Below are 22,244 nucleotides of genomic sequence, written 5' to 3' on the forward strand. Positions count from 1 at the left end.
CCATGGTTGGTCTTGCAGAATGTCCCACATCCAGGATTTTGTTGCCAGCGTCCCCAGTGGTGTCATTGAGCAGATCCTTTTGTCCCAGGTGTTTCCTATGAACTCGTGGTTAGAGGCTTGCTTGACTTGCCTTCAGGTTTTTGGCAGGACTCCCTCTGGGTGCATGTGCTTCCATCCGTGGGGAGGCCTATCGTGCCTGGCCGCACTCTTGCAGTGATGCCAACAAGGCCAGTGGCCACGGCACACATCTCATCTGTCCACACTAACCCCATGGCCTTGCACTTTGTGGACAGAGCAGCCATGGAGAACTACTGTAAAGGGCTGCTGGCAATTCTGTGCTTTCTTCTGCCTCTTTCAGTCATGAGTCTTTTATAAAGAAATTTGCCTTCTCAGCTCGTCTGGCTATCCTGAACTTTTCTTTGTCAGCTACAGAGAAGGCTTTTCCCTTTATCAGTTTGCCAATTACCAGAGTCATGAATTGGTGCTGTACAAATGCGGGGGATTTGATAGCTTAATTTTTAAAAAGTAGGTATGTCTCATGAATTACTTGGAACATACACTGAAATGTATTTGTTGTTCATCTGAAATTCAGGTGGGCCAGGTGTCCTGTGTTTTCATTCGCTAATCTGGCCACCCTCGCCGAGGCCTGTCACCTGGCTGCCTTGCAGTTATCACCAGGTCAGAGGGAGAGTGGTCAGGACACTTTGCTGAGCCAGAGGAAAAGCAGGTGGGTGAAGCTGGACGTTGGCACCCAGAGCCTTAGCATCCAGCCGCTGGCAACTCTGCTGTGTGTGACGGCAGCCAAGGGTATGTGTCCACTCTACACATCCTGGCCTCAGGGAGGCTGTGCCAACTCCCCAGGGTGCTCGAGCTCCTCCCAGCACCTCCCCACGGCTGGAGCAGAGTGTGGATGTGACAGATGTCACCAAGCAGAAGGACTGCAAGATGAAGCTGAAGGAGTTTGTGGACTGTTACTACAGCACCAGCTGCAAGCGGGTCCTCAACACCACTAACCTAGAGTTCTCTGATACCCAGTGAGTGCCGCCACCCTGGGGCTGGGGTTGGGGCAGGGGTGCTGTGCCGTCCTTGGCAGTCGCCTGAGAAGCACAGTTCGAAGGTCTCAGTCTGGAATACTGCACATGGCACACGTGGATTTTTCCTGTTTCCCTCGCTCTTTTAAATTTTTTCCCCTTTTCCTTCCTTTTTTTTAAGGTTGGCCCACAGCTGTTTCTCTTTCAAAGTGTGAAGGTGACACATTGTGAACAATTCAAACAAAAATAAGGAGCAAAAAGGCAAAGCCGCCTCTGACCTTGGCCAATCCCATCCCACTCCTCAGAGAGAACCATTGGTAATGGTGTGTAGTTTTTTCCAGAATGCACACACTTCATCACACACTCAGACACATCAATGACACACCCACTTATGGACACACAACATTCACACTCATGGACACACTCAACAGTCATGACACCAACTCATGGACATGCTCATGACACACTGATTCATGGACACTCGAACACGTGACACATGACACACGGACCCTCACATTCGCTCATGGACACACTCATGACACACTCATAGATGTCACACTCGCAGTCATGACACACTCATACCTACTCACAGACACCAACGCGTGGTGAACTCACACTCATGGACACACCAACACACTCCTGACCCATTGACAACACACCAGCACTCACCCATGGACGTACTCATGCCACATTCATAGATATGACACACTATCAGACACATGGACACACTCATGACACTCAGCATTCAGCAACACAGGGTGCAAACACTCATGAACACACTCACCAACACACTCATGACACGTTCACAGCACACCGACACGCTCGCATGACATGAACTTGTGATACACTCACTCATGGACATTCACGGACACACCGTGGACACCCTCCTGATACACAGGCACTGACACAAACACAAAGAGACTCATGACACGCTTATGACACATTCTTGAAAGACTGAGACACTGACTCACTGGCACACTCACACTCCTAACATCCACATCCCTGGCACAGTTACCAACACCTGCACACACCCGTAGAAACACCTACACTCACACACGAGATCCTGTAGGGGTCGCTGTTGTGACCCGCCTCCCTGCCTTCTAGGCAAGGTGGACTCCCCACAGATGTGTTTTGGTTGGCCCGGTCCCCCTGAGTTCCTGGCGCTAGTTGTCATCAGCCCTGCGGTCACTGGGTGGGGCATCCTCTGTCATGGCTGATCTACACCAGCCTGGCTTCCTGGTGGCAGAGCTGCTGGCCCCGTACTTTGTGGCTCTGACCTGGTTCTCCCCCAGGCTGCCCAGCCTGGGGGTGGTCGGTGCCCGCCCTGGATCCACCCCTCACCCCCTCTCCATCAAATCTGCTGCCATCCAGCTGGCCCCTGGGAAAGATCCAGAACACTCACTCAGTGTTAGGCATGGGTGGCTAAGGATGGCTTCAGTCTGCATCATTTCCATCATCCCTACTTCCTGAAAGCACACAACACATGCAAAGGGGCAGGTAGGAATAAACAAAAGAATTATCTAAAACCATACCAAGAAAAAGAATACAACACTGTGCCAAGAGCCACAAAAAGGTAATATGGCTGTGCATGGTGGCTCATGCCTATAATCCCAGCACTTTGGGAGGCTGAGGCAGGAGGATCACTTGAGGCCAGGAGTTTGCAACCAGCCTGGGCACCTATCTTTAATTTTTTTTTTTTTTTAAAAGGTAATGAGCATTCAGTTTGGCTTGAGCTTCCTAACAGCAAAGGCAAAAAGGGAAATGGAGTGGGTTATGGTATCAGGGAAAGCAGTATGTATTGCTTTGGTAGCAAACAACATAACTGAGTCATGTCTCCATCAACTTAATTTCCTTCCCTGCCTGGGTAAGGGGGTTCTCACAGAGAGAGGTCAGGATGATGAAGCTAGAGAGGGAGAGGGTACTTTGGCCTGTGGTTTTCCGTTGGGCCTTTCAGGGCCATCCCTTTGCCTCCTGTGTCCACTGGTGCAGTCCGTGGACCATTAGGGGGTTGTTTGCAACTTTTATTGGTCGCTTACCTATCAGAGCCTTCACATGAGCTTGGGTCAGGGCCATGGAGTGGGCTCTGCTTCATCATTGTCTGTCCCCTAGGATGTTGGCCAAGTAGGTAAGGTCAGGCCTGACTCCATGGGCTGTCTGGGATAGCTCTTGGGGCCTGCTGCCTCACGGGGGCCCACAGTGACCAGTGTACCCCCAGACCAGACAGACAGATGCCTGCTGTGTGGCAGGTCTAAGGTGATGTGCCCACTGCTGGTCATTCAGACACATGTCACATCTGGACTCTTGCTCATGGTGGCCTTGCGTGTCCATGGGGGCTTTAGGACCACCCCCCACCAACTCAGAGAAAGGTGTGGCCTGCACCTAAGCAGGCCAAGCAAAGGAAAGAAGGACATTTGAGGGTGTGGTGGGAGGCAGGGACAGCCTGGCCCCCATCGTGTGTGGTGTTTGAAAGACCCAGCTGGAGGTGGGTTGCGAGGGCCCTTGTGGCAGGGAACCCTGTCCTTTGGGCAGCAATGTGCCCAGACTGCTGAGTGTTCAGAAGTTGGCAGCGGGCATGGATGGGGGCAATGAGGACTCCTGGAGGATGGAGAAGGGTGCTGGTTTGGAACCTGCTGGAGATGTAAAAGTGAGAAAGGTGAGGTCTGTGACTGAGGCTGGTGGGATTGGGGCGGTGGGACTCTGCTTGTGATTTGTGACAGTCTTGTCCGGGTTGGTGTGGCCTTCGAGTAGAGACAACAGCACTTTCAGATGGAATGACGGAGACATGACAGACCCTGTCTTCCTGGAGACAGCAAGAATTTCCAGGTCTGGTTCTTGGTGGTAGCTGAAATGTCACTGCACAGGTGCTGTTGAGCTTGACTTTTTTTTTTTTTTTTTGAAATGGAGGCTCTCTTTGTCACCCAGGCTGGAGGGCGATGGAGTGATCTCAGCTCACTGCAACCTCTGCCTCCTGGATTCAAGCGATTCTCCTGCCTCAGCCTCCCGAGTAGCTGGGATTACAGGCACGCCACCATGCCCAACTAGTTTTTGTATTTTTAGTGGAGGTAGGGTTTCACCATGTTGGCCAGGCTGGTCTCGAACTCCTGACGTTGTGATCTGTCCACTGCGGCCTCCCAAAGTGCTGATATTACGGGTGTGAGTCACCGTGCCTGGCCTAGTTTGATGTTTTTGATGAAATGTAGTGCATTTTATCCAGGACAGTTTATACTTCATTGAATCGAAGGCTTTGCATTTCCCTATCTTCCCTGAATATGAGTCGGCTGGATTTGACTGTGACTTGACATGGCCAGGGGTCGCAGGTGCCCTGTTGTCAGCTCTGAGGAGCAGTGGCTGTTATCCAGGTGACACCAGAGGTGCCTGGACTGAGTGTGAGAAATGATATCTATGCTCCAGCCCTGCTTGCCACAGTCACATGCACATGGCCAATCCGGACTCACTTTCCAGTTTGCAGGAAAGGAGGCTCCTTCTCAGGGGTGGATGGTTTTGGGGCCTTCTCATTGTCTTCTGGGGGTGGAGGCCAGTGTCAGACCCAGTCTTCTGCCAGGGCCACAGCCAGCGCCTGGGCTCATTCCGCCCTCTGTAATCCTGTTTGCTCCTCTGTGAAATGAGAGCTGTGATGCGTGGCCTGCAGGTGGTGAGAGTGTGGGACGCGCCTCACAGAGCATGTTTCCCACTCCAGGGGACATCAGAAAGGGAGTCTCAGGTTCCCTCTCCACCTTCCTCTCCCACCCGCAGGATGCCCAGCTTCGTGGAGCCACCTGACATCATGAAGAAACTGCCCTGGGTAGAAAACTACTGGCTAGACGATATATTGCTGGCCAAGCCCAAAGTGACCCAGTACTACCTGATCTGCATGAAGGAAAGCTACCCCAACTTTCACATCGACTCGGGGCACCTCTGCCTGATACCGCGTGTTCAAAGTAAGCCACGCCCCTTGGGACACCTCAGCTGTGCTGTGGCCATGACCCATCTGCAAGATTGTCTGCAGTCCCACGAGCCCTGACTGTGGCCAAGATGCCACTCCCCAGAGGGCCCTCGGACCATCCATCCCTGGGACAGGAGGCCATGGAGACATCCCTGGATGGAGGGGCAGGGGTGCATGTGGGATCAGATAAGCACACAAATGTCTCCTTTTTCTAATGGGATTCAGGCTCAATAACAATTGGATGAGGCCGCTGGGTGACTGTGCACTTAGAGGAGAAAGGGGGGTGTTGTCAAGACATCCTGGAAGAGGGGCCAGTCATAACCAGGGCCCCGCACAGGAGCCAGCGGGCAGGATGGGGGCATCTGAGCAGACGGGGATGGCTAGGAGCCTCACTGTCGAGGCTGAGAGAGGGAAGCCAGAAAAGCCAGAAGAAAAATGAAAAATAGCAAAAGAAACAAAGGAAACCTTAAGCTGCGGGCTCCCCTAGCTGCTCACTGAGCTTCTCCAGACCGGCTGGGGCTGTAGCTGGGGGCGGGTGGGTGTGCTGATCCCACCTCTGGGAGGCCTTGAGGAAGTCACTGGGGCACCCTCAGAACCTGCCTTGGCTCCACTGCCGTAGGACAGGGGTCTCTCTGTTCCCAGTGCAGAACCCCTCCCGGGGCCAGGCATAAGACCGCCTGGAACACAGTGGCATCATTTGACCCAGCCTGGGATCCAAGTGGCTCTCAAGAGTGGAGCTACCTGGAATTCTTTTGACAGCCAGTTGCAGCTTTATTTGCAACCTAGGCATCCACGCCATTTGTAGTGCCTCAAAACAATGTAATGTGGGATTATGGGCTTTAGCCCTTGACTATGCTGGGGGCCCAGATACCCAGAATCTTCCTAACACACACACTTCTGAATTGCCAAGCCCCTGTGTCCTCAGTGGTACAGACAGGAGTCGTGGACCTGAACAGGGTACTTTTCACATTAGGACCTATCACTTGCACCCCCACCCTTTGTACTGGCATGGGCGGCTCTGCCAACAGGCTCTCTTGGCAGGGGGAGAGAACCTTCTGTCTCATCAGGCCAGCCTCAGCCAATATCTGTAGGAGTGCTGGAGGTCTGCACTCACAACCACAGCGAGATGTTCTTTGCCCACCAGGTCGACAAATGCTACAAGTGCATCATCAAGTGGGGCCAGACACTCTTCATTCCCTCAGGTGAGTGCTGGCAGCTTTGGGGACTGTGTCCTAGGGCTTGCAGGCCCTCATCAAGGTTACTGGCCTCTCAGGCCGTGTCCCCACCGTGGGATCTCTTGGCATCCCTGGTATGCCTGCTCCCTTGTCCAGACCTTAATGCCATCCCAGCCCAGTCCCTGCAGAGGGGCCAGCAGTGGGGCTTGTGCTGTCTGCTCAGCATGGGCAGTCATCACCACTGAGGACACCTTGGAGCTGCACAGCCAGTCAGGCCCCTTCACAGCCTGGCTGGGCTCACTGTGACTGAGCCCATGGCTGGAGACCCAGCTCAGAGAGCCTTGTGTGGGAACAGCAGCCACGACATCAGAGCCAGTGAGGGAAGAGGGTGCAAGCTGCTCATTAAGTCAATAATGGGGGACATTTTGAGTCTCTGCTGAAGGAGAAAGCCCGTTGTGAGCCACTTTGTGCCCCTAGATGATGTTAGAACAAATCCCAGATACTCTGTTTCATTAAATATACCACTATTTCTGAAGGACTTCCTTTCCTTCTAAAATAACATAACTACAATACTGTTCCCACATCTCGAAAAAATGAACAATTAACAGCAATTCCCTAGTATCATCAAATAGCCAATTGGTGTTCAGATTTTCACATTGTTTTATAGGGTTTTTTTTTTTTCATTTTAAGTAAGTATCAATCTGAGACCCTCACCCTTTAATGATTTATAAGCTTCAGAATCTTCTGTAATCTATGAGTCCCTCCTCCTTCCATCAGTTTCCTCACAGTCACAGCTATTTAGGAAAGAGCTGTGGATTTCCCAGGGTCTGGCCCAAGCTGTCTCCAAGGATAACCTGGGATCCAGTCCCAACTCTGGTGGTGATGTAGTTGCCCCGGCCTTCTCTCCTGGCCCTGAGTGTGGTTGGGAGGCGGGGGGAGCTGGACATAGGCTGGAGCTTCCTCTCTCTGTCTGAGTACTGCCCTCATGTGGCCTGAGCGAGTCCCCTCAGCTCTGGGCCTCGGTTTCCCTGTCTGGGTGGTGCAGGGCTGGACTGACTAGTCTGTGCTGCCTCAGACACAGTCTCTCACTGACTCCCTTCCATGGAGCCCGGGGTGGGGCTAGGGCCACAGAGCTTCTGCCAGGGAGGCCCCAGGCTGCTGGTGAAGCTGCAGAGGTGGACAGGGCACCAAGGCACAGGCGGGCAGGAGCTGGAGCCTGAGCTGGGCCTGGAAAGGCCTGTGCTGGTCTCTGCTGCTCCCTGATCTGGAGCCATGAGAAGCCCCTTCATGGGAGCCAGGTGAGGTGCCAGCCACTCCTGTCTCTCTCCCAGGCTGGATCTATGTCACACTCACCCCTGAGGACTGCCTGGCCCTCACAGGACATTTTCTCCACAGCCTGAACGTGGAGATGCAGAGGAGGTAGTGCCTCGTGTGCTGTCTGCCCTCAGGCTCCGTGGGGTAGGGTCCTCCCTCTAGCTGGGTCGGTGCCAGACACCTCGGGCTGAGCACGGGCTCACCCTGCCTGTGGGTGACCTGGACATGACCGTCAGCCTTGATGGGCCTCTTCGTGGTGTGGAGAGGAGGGAGGAGGTGGGCTCTGGGGTCATACAGGCCGGCTCTTCGAGTCATCTGGCTGCTGGACGGTCATAGTTGCCTTTGGTGGGGTTGGGGTTGCTTAAAAGGCTGCTCCTTTCTCTTCTCAGGCACTGACAGAACTCTCATGGGCCCCAAGGCCTGCAGCCACCCAGGGGCAATTGTCGCCTTGTCCACCTCAGCTATGCAGGGCCCTGTGGGGAAGCCTGAGCTGGCGTGCCTGGGACCTGGATCCACCCCCAGCATCACCTGCTTGATGGTCAGTGCACTGAAAACGGCTATTTGGTGGCTTCCAGAGCGTATGAAGTGTAAAGAATGTTGAAACTGGGCAGCCTGACTCAGTTTTCCAACTTCAAAACTGCCTGCTGGTATATGGAAAAGCACCTGCTGGAGGCGTTCAAAGGTACTGGTCACTCCAGGGTGGGTGTCCAAGCCTGGGGCTCTTGACTGTGGGGGCGGCCAGACCTAGCTCAGGGCTGACTGGTTGTGAGTGCTGCCTTCCTGTGGCCTAAGTAGGTCCCCTTGGCACTCAACCTCCTGGGCCTCAGTTTCCCCATCTATATAATGCAAGACCAGATTGAGCAGGCTGGGCCTCTCCTGATTGGACTGTCCCTTGTTTAAAACACTGGGTTGTGGGTTGAGAGTGGTGAGTGTGCATGGCCTTGGTGCAAGTATCGATCACAGCTGTTCCACCCTCCATTCTTGCCTCGATTGGGAAGGCGGGGCCCTGGCTCTGTCACCAGCTGAGGAGAGGGTGTGAGTGGGCTCTGGGTCCACTTAGGATCCCTCAGGGCTGTGGCAGCTGGACTGTGAGGCAGGCTTGTGGCTCGCTCCCGGTCCTCTGTGGAGGCACTGTGGCATCTCTGGGCTGCCCCTTCTATTGCAGGTCCTGCCTGGCCACACCCTCAGAGATGAGAGCAGATGGCTTTCGGCAGCCACTATCCTGTTCAGGTCTCCAGACTCTGCCCAGCAGCGTGAGGCAGCCTGCAGGAGGATTTGCATTGATGTGTGATTTCCTTTCTCAGTGTGCCCTTCACCGGAAGTTGCTCTTAGTTACTCTTTTTTGGTTCTGATAGCAGCCAAGAGCTCTTTTATCCAGAATCCTTTGCATTCTGGCCCTAGTTTGAGAAGGAAAAATGGTTCTTAGTCATGGCTGGCCAGGTTTCAGTAAGATTTTCTTATTGCTCCCTAAATGTGGAGCCATACAAATAAGGTTCAATGTTTGTTATTTAGGGAATATACTACTTTGGAAACAGACTAAATTCCTGTAGCAACAAGACATCAAAATACAATGTCTTAAGAGGAAGCACTTTATTTCTTTCTTGAGTAACAGTGTGCAGTTGAGGGATCCAGGGCCGGTGGGAGTCTCTGCTCCATGTCTTCTCCTAGAAACCCATCTTTAGTGGCTCTTACTCCCATGCATGCTCAACATCTATTCCTGGTTCCATGGGAACTGCAACGGTGTTATTTTCCAGGCAACTTCAAAGGGGCGAGGAAGTGTAGGCAAGTTTGATCTTTAAAATGGTGACTAAATAGTAGTGTGGCTATAGAATTTATTGTCCAAACCCGAGCAACTTTGAGGGGAGAAGGGGAGTGCTAAACATACTTATATACTTTTTGAAATATTTATTATCAGCAATTTATTCTTACTGTATCGGTAGATCTAAAAAATTGTTCTAAAGAAAATTATAAAATAGTTTTAAAAATAGCTTATATTCATATGCCTACTGCCATAGAAAAGGAAACTGTTGGCTGCGTTGTGTGCATCCAGAGAGCTTTAAGAATAGAGAGACTGGTTATATTACTGGACATCATTCAGATACAAGCTTCTGTCACAGTGAGAACCCTTCTTGCTGTGCCCACACAGATATCTCATGTACTGTGAGAGGAAATCAGGGGAGAATCTGGAAGCACAGAAACCTTCAGGGCCTACCTTAATGCAGCCATTAATAAGGTAGTTAAACGTGAAAAATTCTGGGAAAAATCCTAAACTAGGATGACAGAAGGACTGATAGGAAACCTAGTTTTTAGTTGGATAATCGTATATCCTGATAAATATCAAAGAACAATTATAAAAGAACAAGAAGGTGAGAGCTAAACTTGCATCATCGGAATTCATTGTAAATATTAAAGACATACGTGAACTTTGAAACTTTAACAGTTTTGATATAAATGTAGAGGAATATAATTATGTCATAAATAATATGTTCTTTATAATGTTTTTAATATTCAGGACATTTATTTCTGTGTATTATATGAAATAAGTGTAACTTTCTTTAAAGGTAAAAATTTCAAGCCCCAAGCCCTGTTATTTAAGTCAGGATGATGAGAATGATTCAACACAAACATTGAGTAACTATCCAAATTGAATATGAAGAATTGTGTGGCAGTTATAAGCATACCTAAATCATGAAACTGGATTTAAGAAATGTTGGTGTGTAGCAAAGGGTAATTCAAATAGTAGAGAAATCTGGGAAACTTCAAATTTTGGGAGGAGGTAAGGACGATAAGGAGGACAAGAATTATCTAGGGAGGCTGTAGAAAAACTAAGAGAATATGGTGTCTGAAGAAAAAAATATTTCAAGGAACAGTGATCATGATGTCAAAGGAGTAGATTGAAGACACTGTTGCTAAGTATAATATAGTAGGATACCTTACACTTAGAACTGTATTCTTTGTTTATATATAAATATATGACCACTGTATAAGTAGTTACTTGTATTCGTCACCTTGATAACTGTTCCAATGTAGAAGTAGAAGAAAATACGCCTGAATGAAATAGGTTCAAGAGCGAATGGGAGTAGAGTAATTGAACACAAAGATTAGACATAAACTGCTAATCGGGTTCTAGATGAAGGCCAACTGGGATGAAGAAAGTTGTTTTTTTTTTCACATTAAATGACATAACTTTATTTTTTGTTTTTTTACGTGAAGAACTTGGTAGAGGAATTACACAATTTCAGATGCAGAACAAGAGTATTGTTGGAATGATAGGCATGAGTAGATAACAGGTGTGATGGTTAATACTGAGTGTCACCTTGATTAGGTTGAAGGATGCAAAGTATCATTCCTGGATGTGGCTGTGAGGGTGTCACGAAGGGAGGTTAACAGTTGAGTCAGTGAACTGGGAGATGCAGACCCACCGTCAGTCTGTTTGGGCACCCTCTAATCAGCTGCCAGCACAGCTAGGATAAAAGCAGGCAGAGGAACATGGAAGGGCTAGACTGGCTAAGTCTTCTGGCCTCCATCCTTCTCCCATGCTGGATGCTTCCTGCCCTCCAACATCAAACTCCAAGTTCTTCAGCATTTGGACTCTTGAACCTTCCTCAGTGGTTTGCCAGGGGCTCTTGGGTCTTGGGCCACAGACTGAAGGCTGCCCTGTTGGCTTCCCTACTTTTGAGGTTTTGGGACTTGGACTGGCTCTTGCAGATGACCTATCTTGGAACTTCATTTTGTGATTGTGTGAGTCAATACTCTTTAAAACTCATATATATAGATACACACACACAATATATATATGTATATAATACAATATATATAAAATATATATTTATATATTTATTTATCCTATTAGTCCTGTTCTTCTAGAGAATCCTGACTAATAAAACAAGTGGGCAAGACTTAGTCACAGTAAGAGGAGTGGACATTATTTAGAAGCAAATACAGTTCGCCCATATGGAAATGAGATGTAACAGAATGTAGGTATGGATATATGAAGGTGAGCAGCTGTAGCGACTGGAGATTTTGAAGTTCTTGTCAAATTATTATTTTTTTACAAGTGAAATAGAAAATAAAGTCATCAACAAAGTAAAAATGTAAGCAGAAAAAATAAACATGAACTGTGACTCTGGGAAAGGATGAGAGTGAATGGAGCAGGGAATATTATTTTTTTCTGGGAAATATAAAGACATGAGCTTTGGGGTCATGAATTTCAGTTGAAACTGATTTATGACTTGATAGGTCATTACTTGTTAATGCTGAATACTATTTCATTATTTGGATATATTACAGTTTATCCATTTACCTAATTAAGGATACCTTGGTTACTCCCAAGTTTGGCAATTTTTAATTAAGTTGCTATAAACATTCTTGTGCAGGTTTTTGGGTGGACGTGCTGTCACCTTCTTTGGGTAAATACCAAGGAGCATGATTGCTAGATTATGAGATAAGAGTTTTGCTTAGTTCTGTGAAAAGCTGACGAACTGTCTTCCAAAGTGGTGTAACATTTGCATTCCTACCAGCATCACCAGCATTTGGTACTGTCTGCCTTTCATATTCTTCAGGCTCCATCTTCATAATTTTTTTGCACTTACTTTTAAAATAAAAGTCATTTCATCCCCTGCTTCATTTCTTAAACATCCTTTAATGAGTACCTTAAAGTCAGAAATCCCCAGAAATTGAAAGTGTCAACTATATATTGAGAGCTAAAGACTGCAAAGGAGTGATACCAAATTGGTGATGATTTAAAACCTCAGTTGAAAAATTCTAATAGCTAAAGAAGAGTTATGATATTTTCATATATATTTCTTTCTCTTTTACATGTGTAAACTTAAGATAGTCAGGAGTATTGCGTTTTTGGGAAAATCAGAGCTCTTCAAAAAAATTATTGTTTATAATGTTTAGAACTTTAGACCTAAGATTTTCATGGTAATTCAACTAGAGTAAACTTAGCTAAACAGACCCTTTTATTGGCCTGTTGTACATATTGTTTTAGACATATATATTAAATAATAAAATACTGAAGGAGAATAAAATAATACGAAACTACTTTGAGGAAGTATCTAAGAAAATAAGATAATTGTGGCCTTTCTACTACCTATTACTCAATTTAGAATAATAATAGGGTAATATACATCATTGGTCGGTAAACTCAACTTGCTAAGAAGCATAAAAATATAGGTAGCAAATTTCAGTGAAGAATATTAACATTCATTAACAAGTTCATAAGATCAAATGCTTAAAACCAGAATGCTTCAGTATCCCAAAGTTTTAAAGGATTTTTTTTGTGTGCATTTTGTTTTGCTTTGTTTCTTGCCAGTAGCCTTCTCCTTATTAATATAAAAGGCCAGTGAAAATTCATATGAATAATTTTATAAACAGACATTTTATAGAGTTAAATATTGATATTCCTAATTTATTATTGTAAATTGTTCACCAAAAATGAAAAATTTAAAAAGGGCAAATTTGAAAAGAAGGAAATATTAAGGGAAGTAGAATAAGTAAAGTTTACCTAAGTCATAACTTAGATTAAAAATATTTGCAATCAGTAGGATTTCCTCGGACATTTCCCAACAGGGACAAAATGGCTATACAGTGTGGATAGTAAGAATGGTTACTGCCTGCTTGTGTACCTTTTGGAAAGTACAATACTGGGAATGTAGTACTTCAGTTTAGAGCCTATGAACGTCTACCTCTTTCTATAAGTGCGTAGAGAAGTGTGGGAACTGATTTTCCAAGATAATGAAGCACAAAGCAAAAAGTATGTATGTAGAAGTCACGGTACTGGATTTTAGTTATTTCATCATTTAACTGTACAAGACTCCAGCAGCTAACTGAACTTGTCTAACTTCATCCTCTCATCTGAAAGTATGAATATTAATAACTCTCTCACCAAGTTGTAAGAATCAGGGTATTAGCATGCATAATGGGACTTGGGCAGGGTTTGAAACATAGAAAATGCTAAATAAATGAGACATACTATCTTATTAAACTCTGATTGACCACTGGCCATAGATAAGTGGATGTTCTCTCAAGGGTTAGAGATAATCGGCATCTTTGTGGGCTTTTAAAAATTATTAGCTCACTTAAATTAATAAGTAGTTATTTTAAACTTTATTATTTTAATAAACTGCATACACACACACACACACACACATATATATATAATTAGGGCTCTCCAGAGAAATAGAATCAATAGGACACAGAAATATATAAGGAGAGATGCGTGATGGGAATCAGCTCACATTTATTACTGTGGAGGCCCACAAGTCCAGTGTTCTGTCTGTGAGCTGGAGAACCCGTCCTCTGCTTTTTGTTCTATTGGGGCAGTCCCTAATGAATTGGATGATGTCCACCAACAGTGGTGAGAGTGGACCTTTTTTGCTCCTGGTTGTTTACTACAGGTTCAAATGCTAATACAGAAACATCCTCACAGACACTCCCAGAAAGGGTGTTTCCCCAGCTACCTGGGCATTCCTTAACCCAGTCAAGTTGATACATGAAATTAACCCTTAGGCCAGCACAGAGGCTCACACCTATAATATTATCCAACACTTTGGAAGGCCAGAGTAGAAAACTTGCTTGTGGCCAGGAGCAAAGATTAGCCAGGGTAGCATGATGAGATGCTGTCTGTACCAAAAACAAAACAAAACAAAACACATGCACACACACAGCTGGGTATGGTGGTGCACACCTGTAGTCCCAGCTACTCAGGAGGCTGAAGTGGGAGGGTATCTTGAGTTCAGGAGTGTGAGGTGACGGTGAGCTATGATGACACCACCGCACTCCAGCCTGGGCGACACAGAGAGACTCTGTCTGAATTTTAAAAAAATACCCGTGACATAATTCAACAAAATATGTTGAATAACATACATTCAACACTGTAAAATTTAAACTAATATAATGCTGCTTATGCATATATCACCTCTAGGGAACTTGTCATGAAATTCCTTAATTTGATTATTCTCTAGCTGTAAGACCCTCATTATAAGATTATGAAAGATTTGGATAGAAATTTGGTTTCATCTCCAATAACTTATTAGCACAAATTTGTCTTATAAATAAAATACAATCAGGAAAGACATAAAACAAGTTAAAATATTAGCTTTATTGTAAACTGACAATGAAAATTTAATCAGTAGTATTTTTGAATAATGTGCATTTTTTTGTCTTTCAATAACAATCACTGGAATTAAAAAGAATCATGCATGGATATGTCAGTTGTTTAACTGACAAGAGAAGGGACATTTGTTAAAACCCTTTTTATATTTAATAATGTTTGCTACCATTATATAAAAAATTATGTTTACAGTTTCTTATTGTATTCTGGCAGAAATGCTTTAATTGTATTCTGGCAGAAATCCTGCAGTTCTTTTATCATGAAATGGAAATCATACCACTTACAGAAGGTGATAATATTTAGACATTGAAAGATACATGGAATAAAAAAGCAAAAAAACTATACATCTTCATTAGGCTCATTGAAATATAATTCTTTTGCTTTTTAATACTATCATGTTAAATATTAAAATTTTCAGTTTGTGTTACAATGTTTAGAGCTGTATCAGAATCTACTTGTCTGGTTTGAAATATGCAATTTTGTGAAACAACAGAATAACTCATTGAATAAATCCCAGTTTTATGCTAGATAAGAGAGAGGAAAAATATGTATCTGAATCCTTCATTCTTCTGTCATTCAGTATAGACTTTTGGCTGCTTCAACTGTAAAGACATCCAAAGAATGGCTTTCATTACAGCAGATTTGGCCTTTTCGCATTTAACTCACACATTTTGGAATAATGTACTTGCAAGGTTAAAGCTGTCTGTGACTTAAAAAAAATCCAGTGTGTCTTTGGTGGCTAAAATCATTTGGGTATAATAAAAGGTTTTTTATATATCAAGGACAAGTAATTGTCAAAATCTAACAGTAAATTAAGTATTTTAATTTCTGAATATATTTTGAAAGTTCTTTGAAAAGTCTGCAATATGTAATTTAGAAAAGTCTTAAAAAACATTTTAATGGACACATTTTAATTTTTATGAAGGGCTACCTAGTATAATTTATCTTTTTTATTTTTGAAATTAACTTATAGAGCTCTCTATAAAGCCATGGGTAAACATTGAGGAATAATTTTGATGACTTAGTGTAAAATATACTGATATTAATGAAATAGGTTTAAAAATTAATTAATTTCTAGCATCAGTTTCTCTGTGAACATAAGAGCTTATGTGTGTGTTTATGTGTATGTGTATGTATGTTTCTGGAGACTTAGAATTACATAGACCAAAACTGCATCTTAATCATCTACATGATTTTTAAAAATGGTTCAGAAGTTTGGATGTTTGCATATGCAGGAGGTAGATTTGGTATGATCACGCAAATCAAAAGGATTTTATTTTTCATGTGTTTAGGAGAAAGTATCTTTAGTACTTCAGTTTGGAGTGGAAAAATTGGTTTATTTAGAGAATGTTCAATTGTGTTGTTGCAAGTCACTCTTCAGGTTGCAGGCAACCCGTCATTAATAGAAAGATTCTATTCCTTTCAACAAGGGATTTTTAATTTCTTCTGTAACTTTGCCCAATGCCCTCCTCCCAGGAATGATTCATTCAAAATTTGGCAATGAAAACCAGTACCAATGGGAGATTACCTAAAGATACTATTTTTCATTGAAGGTATTTTTACTGCTATTGAAATATAAAAAGATAAGTCAGTTCTATACATTTGTGAATTTTCACCAAATGTTTTCACTATATTCGAAATATTTTCACTCAAACCTATGTAGTTGACAGAGCTGGATCAAAATTGGTATTATTTTATTTTTTGGTAGAAACATTAGCCCCCCATTGTTGAAAGCTCCTCCCTACTGGCTGAAATGAGCTTTATGAAATTAAAAGGGCCAGTGCCCCATGGCTCTTCTTTTTCTCTCCCCCCCCCCGCCCTTTTTTTTTTTTTTTTTTGACTTTTAGAAGCCAGGTAGTAAAGGCTAGAGAAGTCACAGGTTGAGAAGTGACTTCAGAAAACATTTTAAGGTTACACCTCTGACTAATCCACTAAAAAGATACAAGAATAAATAATAATAATAAAAACAGAATCAGTAAACAGTGAGGAATCAGGGGAATCAATTTCCAGAGTTTCATATTGTTACATTCAAACGTTCAATGTTCAAGAAAAATCTCAAGGGATACAAAGAAACAGAAATATATGGCCTGTTCAAAAGCACAAATAAAATGAACAGAAACTGTTCTTGAAAATGTTTTGAGAGCAGATTCACTAGACAAAGATTTTAAAACGATGGTCTTAAAGATGCTTAGAGAACTAAAGGAAGACATGGGAAAAATCAAGAAAACATGTATAAACAAAATGAAAAAATAAAATGATAGAATCCTAAAAATACAAAAATATTTTGAAGCTAAAAAGTACAGTAACTGGAATAAAAAAATTGGAAGGTTTTAAAAGCAGGCTTGAGTAGGCAGAATAAAGAATCAGCAAACTGGAAGAGAGGACGATGAAAATTCTTGAGTCTGAGGAATAGAAAGAAAAAAGATGGAGGATAAGTGAACAAAATTTGATTGACTTGTGGGAAACCATAAAGCAGAGCAATATGTGCATTGTGAGAGTCCCAGATGAAGAGTGATAGAAGTGACCGAAAGAATATTTAAATAAATAATGACCCCAAATTTTCAAATTTATTGAAAATTATGAATATAAAGATCCAAGGAGCTCAGTAGCTCCAAGTATGATAAACTAAATTATTCTCACATCAAGACATCTTCTAACAAACTTTTGAAAGACAAAAAGAGTATTCTAAGCCAGAAGACAAGTGACTCTTCATATACAAAGAACTCCTGACCTCAGGTGATCCACCGGCCTCAGCCTCCCAAAGTGCTGGGACTACAGGCGTGAGCAGAAAGTGGTATTTTTTAACACATGGAATGATCCAAACTTGTTTCATGATAATTTTTCTAACCATGTACTGGGATATCATTACAAGAAAACTCAGTGTTGACATTTTAACGTGCAGTGACAAATCTTTCTCCATATTGCAAGGACCGTCTTCTGTTATACTCATCTCAAAGGGCAGAATGTAATGTCCTGTTTAACTGGGAGAAGGAATATATCAGTATTTAAATGTTCTTATATACATGTTACCTTATTTTTATCTTTTTTTTTATCTTTTTTTTTTTTTTTGAGACAGTTTCTGTCTGTTGCCCAGGCTAGAGTGCAGTGGTGCGATCTTGGCTCACTGCCACGTCCCTCATTCAAGCGATTCTCTTGCCTCAGCCTCTTGAGTAGTTGGGATTACAGGTGTGTGCTACCATGCTCGGCTCATTTTTATATTTTTAGTAGAGATGGGTTTCGCCATGTTGGCCAGGCTGGTCTCAAACTCCTCACCCTGAAGTGATTCGCTCAGCCTCCCAAAATGCTGGGATTACAGGCATGAGGCACCTGGCCTGACATACGTGCAAATCTTATTCTATACAAATGTGTTTTTGTACATATATTAGTTTGAAAACTAACATTGTATCTATAAATAACTCTTTATAAAAATGTTTAGTTTTCGTTGTAAGAACAAAAGGAGTGATATTATTGATGCTAAATAATCCCATCACTCACTCTAAACCACAAAAGTTGCCCCCATCATCATCATCAGTATTTCAAGAACTGCAAGATCCAGTTGGTGTTAACTGATGGTGAAGTGGTAATCAAAGAGTCTTTATGAAATATAAATCGTATTTTACATTTCATGGGTCTTGCTAATTCTGAATGATACCTAGGGGAAATGCTCATTTAAAACAAATGAGTAACTGGGTCACTGGGCATTAAAGAGATCATTTGCAGTGAATTAAAATTTATAATAAAACTCACACTTGTTCCCATGCTAATAATTATGTTCTCATGCTAAATATATTACAATGTTGTATGAAGTGCTCTATGTAATACCATAGAAATAGATAAAATTATATTTTACTAAGATAAAATAGCTTAAAATTATAACTATTTTCAAAATTTAATTTTATGTATAAGAATAAAGCCCTTTCTCCTCCATCTGCTATTGCATTCTGCTTAAAGTTCTTTAATTTTATTATCACATTATGTACATGTGATATCTTAATTAAAATATTAATTTTAATCATCAATCTTAGAATAAAACTTAGACAAAAAAGTACATATAACATGAAAAAAATGAATTCAGATTTCAACAAATGTTTCTACCTAAAAGTAAAATAATACTAATTTTGATTCAGTATTGTCAACTACATATAGCGAAAACATTTGGTGAAAATTCACAAATGATTAGAACTGACTGATCTTATTATATTTCAACAGAAGTAAAAATAGCTTCTGTGAAAAATGATGTATTTAAGTAAACTCCCATTGGTACTGGTTTTCATTGCCATATTTTTAGTAAATCATTCTGGGGGAAAAGGGGATTGGAGAAAGTTACAGAGGAAATAAGAAGTCCCTTGTTGAAAGGAACAGAATCTTTCTATTTATGAAGGGCTGCCTGCAACCTGGAAGAGTGACTTGCAACAACACAATTGAACATTTTCTAAATAAACAAACCAACTTTTGCACTAAAAACTGAAGTACTAAGGATATTCTGCTGAATACATGAAAAAGATAAAATGCTTTTGATTTGCATGATCATACCAAATCTAGCTCGTGTATATGCAAACATTGAAGCTTCTGAATTTTTTTTTTGGGGGGCGGATTTTTTTTCCTTTTCTTTTTTTATTATTATACTTCATAAGTTCTAGGGTACATGTGCATAATGTGCAGGTTTGTTACATATGTATACTTGTGCCATGTTGGTGTGCTGCACCCATCAACTCGTCAGCACCCATCAACTCATCATTTATATCAGGTATAACTCCCAATGCAATCCCTCCCCCATCCCCCTTCCCCATAATAGGCCCCGGTGTGTGATGTTCCCCTTCCCGAGTCCAGGTGATCTCATTGTTCAGTTCCCACCTATGACTGAGAACATACAGTGTTTGGTTTTCTGTTCTTGCGATAGTTTGCTGAGAATGATGGTTTCCAGCTGCATCCATGTCCCTACAAAGGACACAAACTCATCCTTTATGGCTGCATAGTATTCCATGGTGTAATCATTTTTTTAAATCTTAAAAATTCATGTAGATGATTAAGATGCAGTTTTGGTTTATGTACTTCTAAATCTATAGAAACACACACAAATACACATGAACAGACATAAGCTCGTGTGTTCACACAGTAATGCTAGAAAGTTCTTAAACTTATTTGATTAATATCAGAAGTACATTTTGTAGCAATAGTCATGATAATTGCTTTTCAATGTTTAGTCGCAGTTTTACATTATAGAGAACTGAATTAATTTCAAGAATATAAAAGATGGCCAGGTGCGGTGGCTCACGCCTGTAATCCCAGCATTTTGGGAGACCAAGGTGGGTGGATCACCTGAGGTTGGGAGTTTTGAGACCAGCCTGACCAACCATGTAGAAACCCTGTCTCTACTAATAATACAAAATTATCTGGGCATGGTGGCCCATGCCTGTAATCCCAGCTACTTGGGAGGCTGAGACAGGAGAATCACTTGAACCCGGGAGGCAGAGTTTGCGGTGAGCTGAGATCGCGACATTGCACTTCAGCCTGGAAAATGAGTGAAATTCCGTCTCAAAAAAATAAAAATAAAAAAGATAAATTAGCACTGGGCACAGTGGGTGGCTCAGGCCTGTAATCCCAGCACTTTGGGAGGCCGAGGTGGGCAGATCCCCTGAGGTCGGGACTTCAAGACCAGCCTGACCAACATGGAGAAACCCCATCTCTTCTAAAAATACAAAATTAGCCAGGTGTGGTGGCACATGCCTGTAATGCCAGGTACTCCGGTGGCTGAGTCCGGAGAATCGCTTGAACCCAGGAGGCAGAGGTTGTGGTGAGCCGAGATGATGCCATTGCACTCCAGCCTGGGCAACAAGAGTGAAACTCTGTCTCAAAAAAACAAAAACAAACAAACAAAGTTAAATTATACTAGGTAGCCCTTTATAAAAAAAAAGTGTCCATTAAAATGTTTTATAAAGACTTTTCTAAACTACATATTGCAGAAATTATCTTCCAAAGAACTTTTAAACTATATTCAGAAACTAACATATTTACTTTTACTGTTAGATTTTGATTCACATTGAAAATCAATTACTCATCCTTGACAAAACCTTTTGCTTTATCTAAATGATTTTAGCCACCAAAGACATACTGGACTTTTTTCTTTTAAGTCACAGATAGCTTTAATCTTGGAAGTGCATCATTCCAAAATGTGTGAGTTATATTTGAAAAGGTCAACTCTGCTGTAACAAAAGCCATTCTTTGGATGTCTTTATAGTTGAAGCAGCCAAAAGTCATACTGAAAGCCAGAAGAATTAAGTATACAGATAACATATTTTCTTCTCCAATCTAGCATCATACTGAGAATTTGTTCAATGAGTTATTTTTTTGTTTTACAAAATGGAACATTTCAAACCATACAAGTAGATTCTGATATAGCTCTAAATATTATAACACAAACTGGAAAGTTTATTATTTAATATGTTAGTATTACAAAGCAAAATAATCACATCTCAGTCTTAATAAAATGCATAGTTTTATTTGCTTATTTATTTCATGTATATTTCAATGTATAAATATCACTTTCTGTAAGTGCTATGTTTTCTAATTCATGATAAATGAATTATGGAATTACTGCCAGAATACAGTTAAAGCAACTAATAAGTTATTTTAGACATAAGTTTTTGTAATTTTTAAATAAAAGTAGTAGCAAACATTATTAAATATAAAAAGGATTTCAACAAATGTCCCTTCTCTTGTCACTTAAACAACTGACATATCTATGCACGATTCTTTTTAATTCCAGGGATTGTTATTAAAACAAAAGAAAATGCTCATGATCCAAAATGTACTAAGATTAAATTTTTATTGTTCATAATAAAGCTAATATTTTAACTTGTTTTATGTCTTTAGTGGTTAGATTTTATTTATAAGACAAATTTGTGCTATAAATTGTTGGAAATAAAACCAATTCTATCCAAATCTTTCAGAATTTTACAAAGAGGGTCTTACAGTAACAGGATAATCAGAAATAATTCCAAATGAAGAAATTATATGACAAGTTTCATATAGGTGATATATGTACAACAAGCATTATATTAGTTCAAATGATACAATGTTGAATATACATATTGTCATGGTTAATTTTTTTTTCTAATTCAGGCAGAGTCTCTCTGTGTCACCCAGGCTGGAGTGCAGTGGTGTCATCATAGCTCACTGTCACCTCAAACTGCTGAACTATCTATAGTACTTACTATCCACATTATATACCCCTTTTGTTCATGTTGGAAAATGTCTGAGGAACTCCTACTGGTTGCAAATATTTTTCTTCTAATTTATGACTTAGTTAAACTCTACTTATTCTACTTCCCTTAATATTTCCTTCCTTTCAAATTTACCCTTTTTTCTTTATTTTTTGTGAATAATTTACAGTAATAAATAACAAACATTAACTCTTATAAAATGTCTATATATAAAATTATTTGTATGAATTTTCATTGGTCTCTTGCCTTTGTTTTAATAAGGAGAAGGCTGCTGACAAGAAACAAAACAAAATGCACACACACAAAAAAGCCTTTAAAACACACTTCAAGATACCGAAGTCTTTGGTTTTAAGCATTTGATTGTATGAGCTCATTAATGAATGTTAATAGTTTTTACTGAAATTTGCTACCTATATTTTTATGCTTCTTATCACTGAGTTG

At 41.9% G+C, this 22,244-nt stretch overlaps 1 protein-coding gene and 1 long non-coding RNA gene across 3 annotated transcripts in view; both read left to right on the plus strand.

Moving 5' to 3' along the window:
• Positions 1–227: 227 nt before the first annotated feature.
• On the plus strand, positions 228–8,012 carry LOC139359343 (lysine-specific demethylase PHF2-like). Of its 2 annotated transcripts, XM_071081953.1 has the most exons (4): positions 228–1,034; positions 4,785–4,969; positions 6,119–6,176; positions 7,853–8,012. In XM_071081953.1, the coding sequence occupies exons 1-4, from the start codon at positions 946–948 to the stop codon at positions 7,857–7,859; spliced, it is 339 nt and encodes a 112-aa protein (XP_070938054.1). In that variant the 5' UTR covers positions 228–945; the 3' UTR covers positions 7,860–8,012. The 2 variants fall into 2 exon arrangements, with proteins under 2 accessions (XP_070938054.1, XP_070938053.1); XM_071081952.1 differs by lacking the exon at positions 228–1,034 and having other exon boundaries at positions 3,967–4,969.
• Position 8,013: 1 nt separating this feature from the next.
• Positions 8,014–22,244, plus strand: part of LOC139359344 (uncharacterized) — a 37,575-nt gene continuing 23,344 nt past the window's right edge. The window contains exon 1 of the long non-coding RNA XR_011615265.1: positions 8,014–8,145. This is a non-coding gene — a long non-coding RNA (uncharacterized lncRNA). The remainder of the gene's footprint in view (positions 8,146–22,244) is intronic.

Source organism: Macaca nemestrina, chromosome 17 (genome assembly GCF_043159975.1).
Source record: "Macaca nemestrina isolate mMacNem1 chromosome 17, mMacNem.hap1, whole genome shotgun sequence".
NCBI classification, from domain to species: Eukaryota; Metazoa; Chordata; class Mammalia; order Primates; family Cercopithecidae; genus Macaca; species Macaca nemestrina.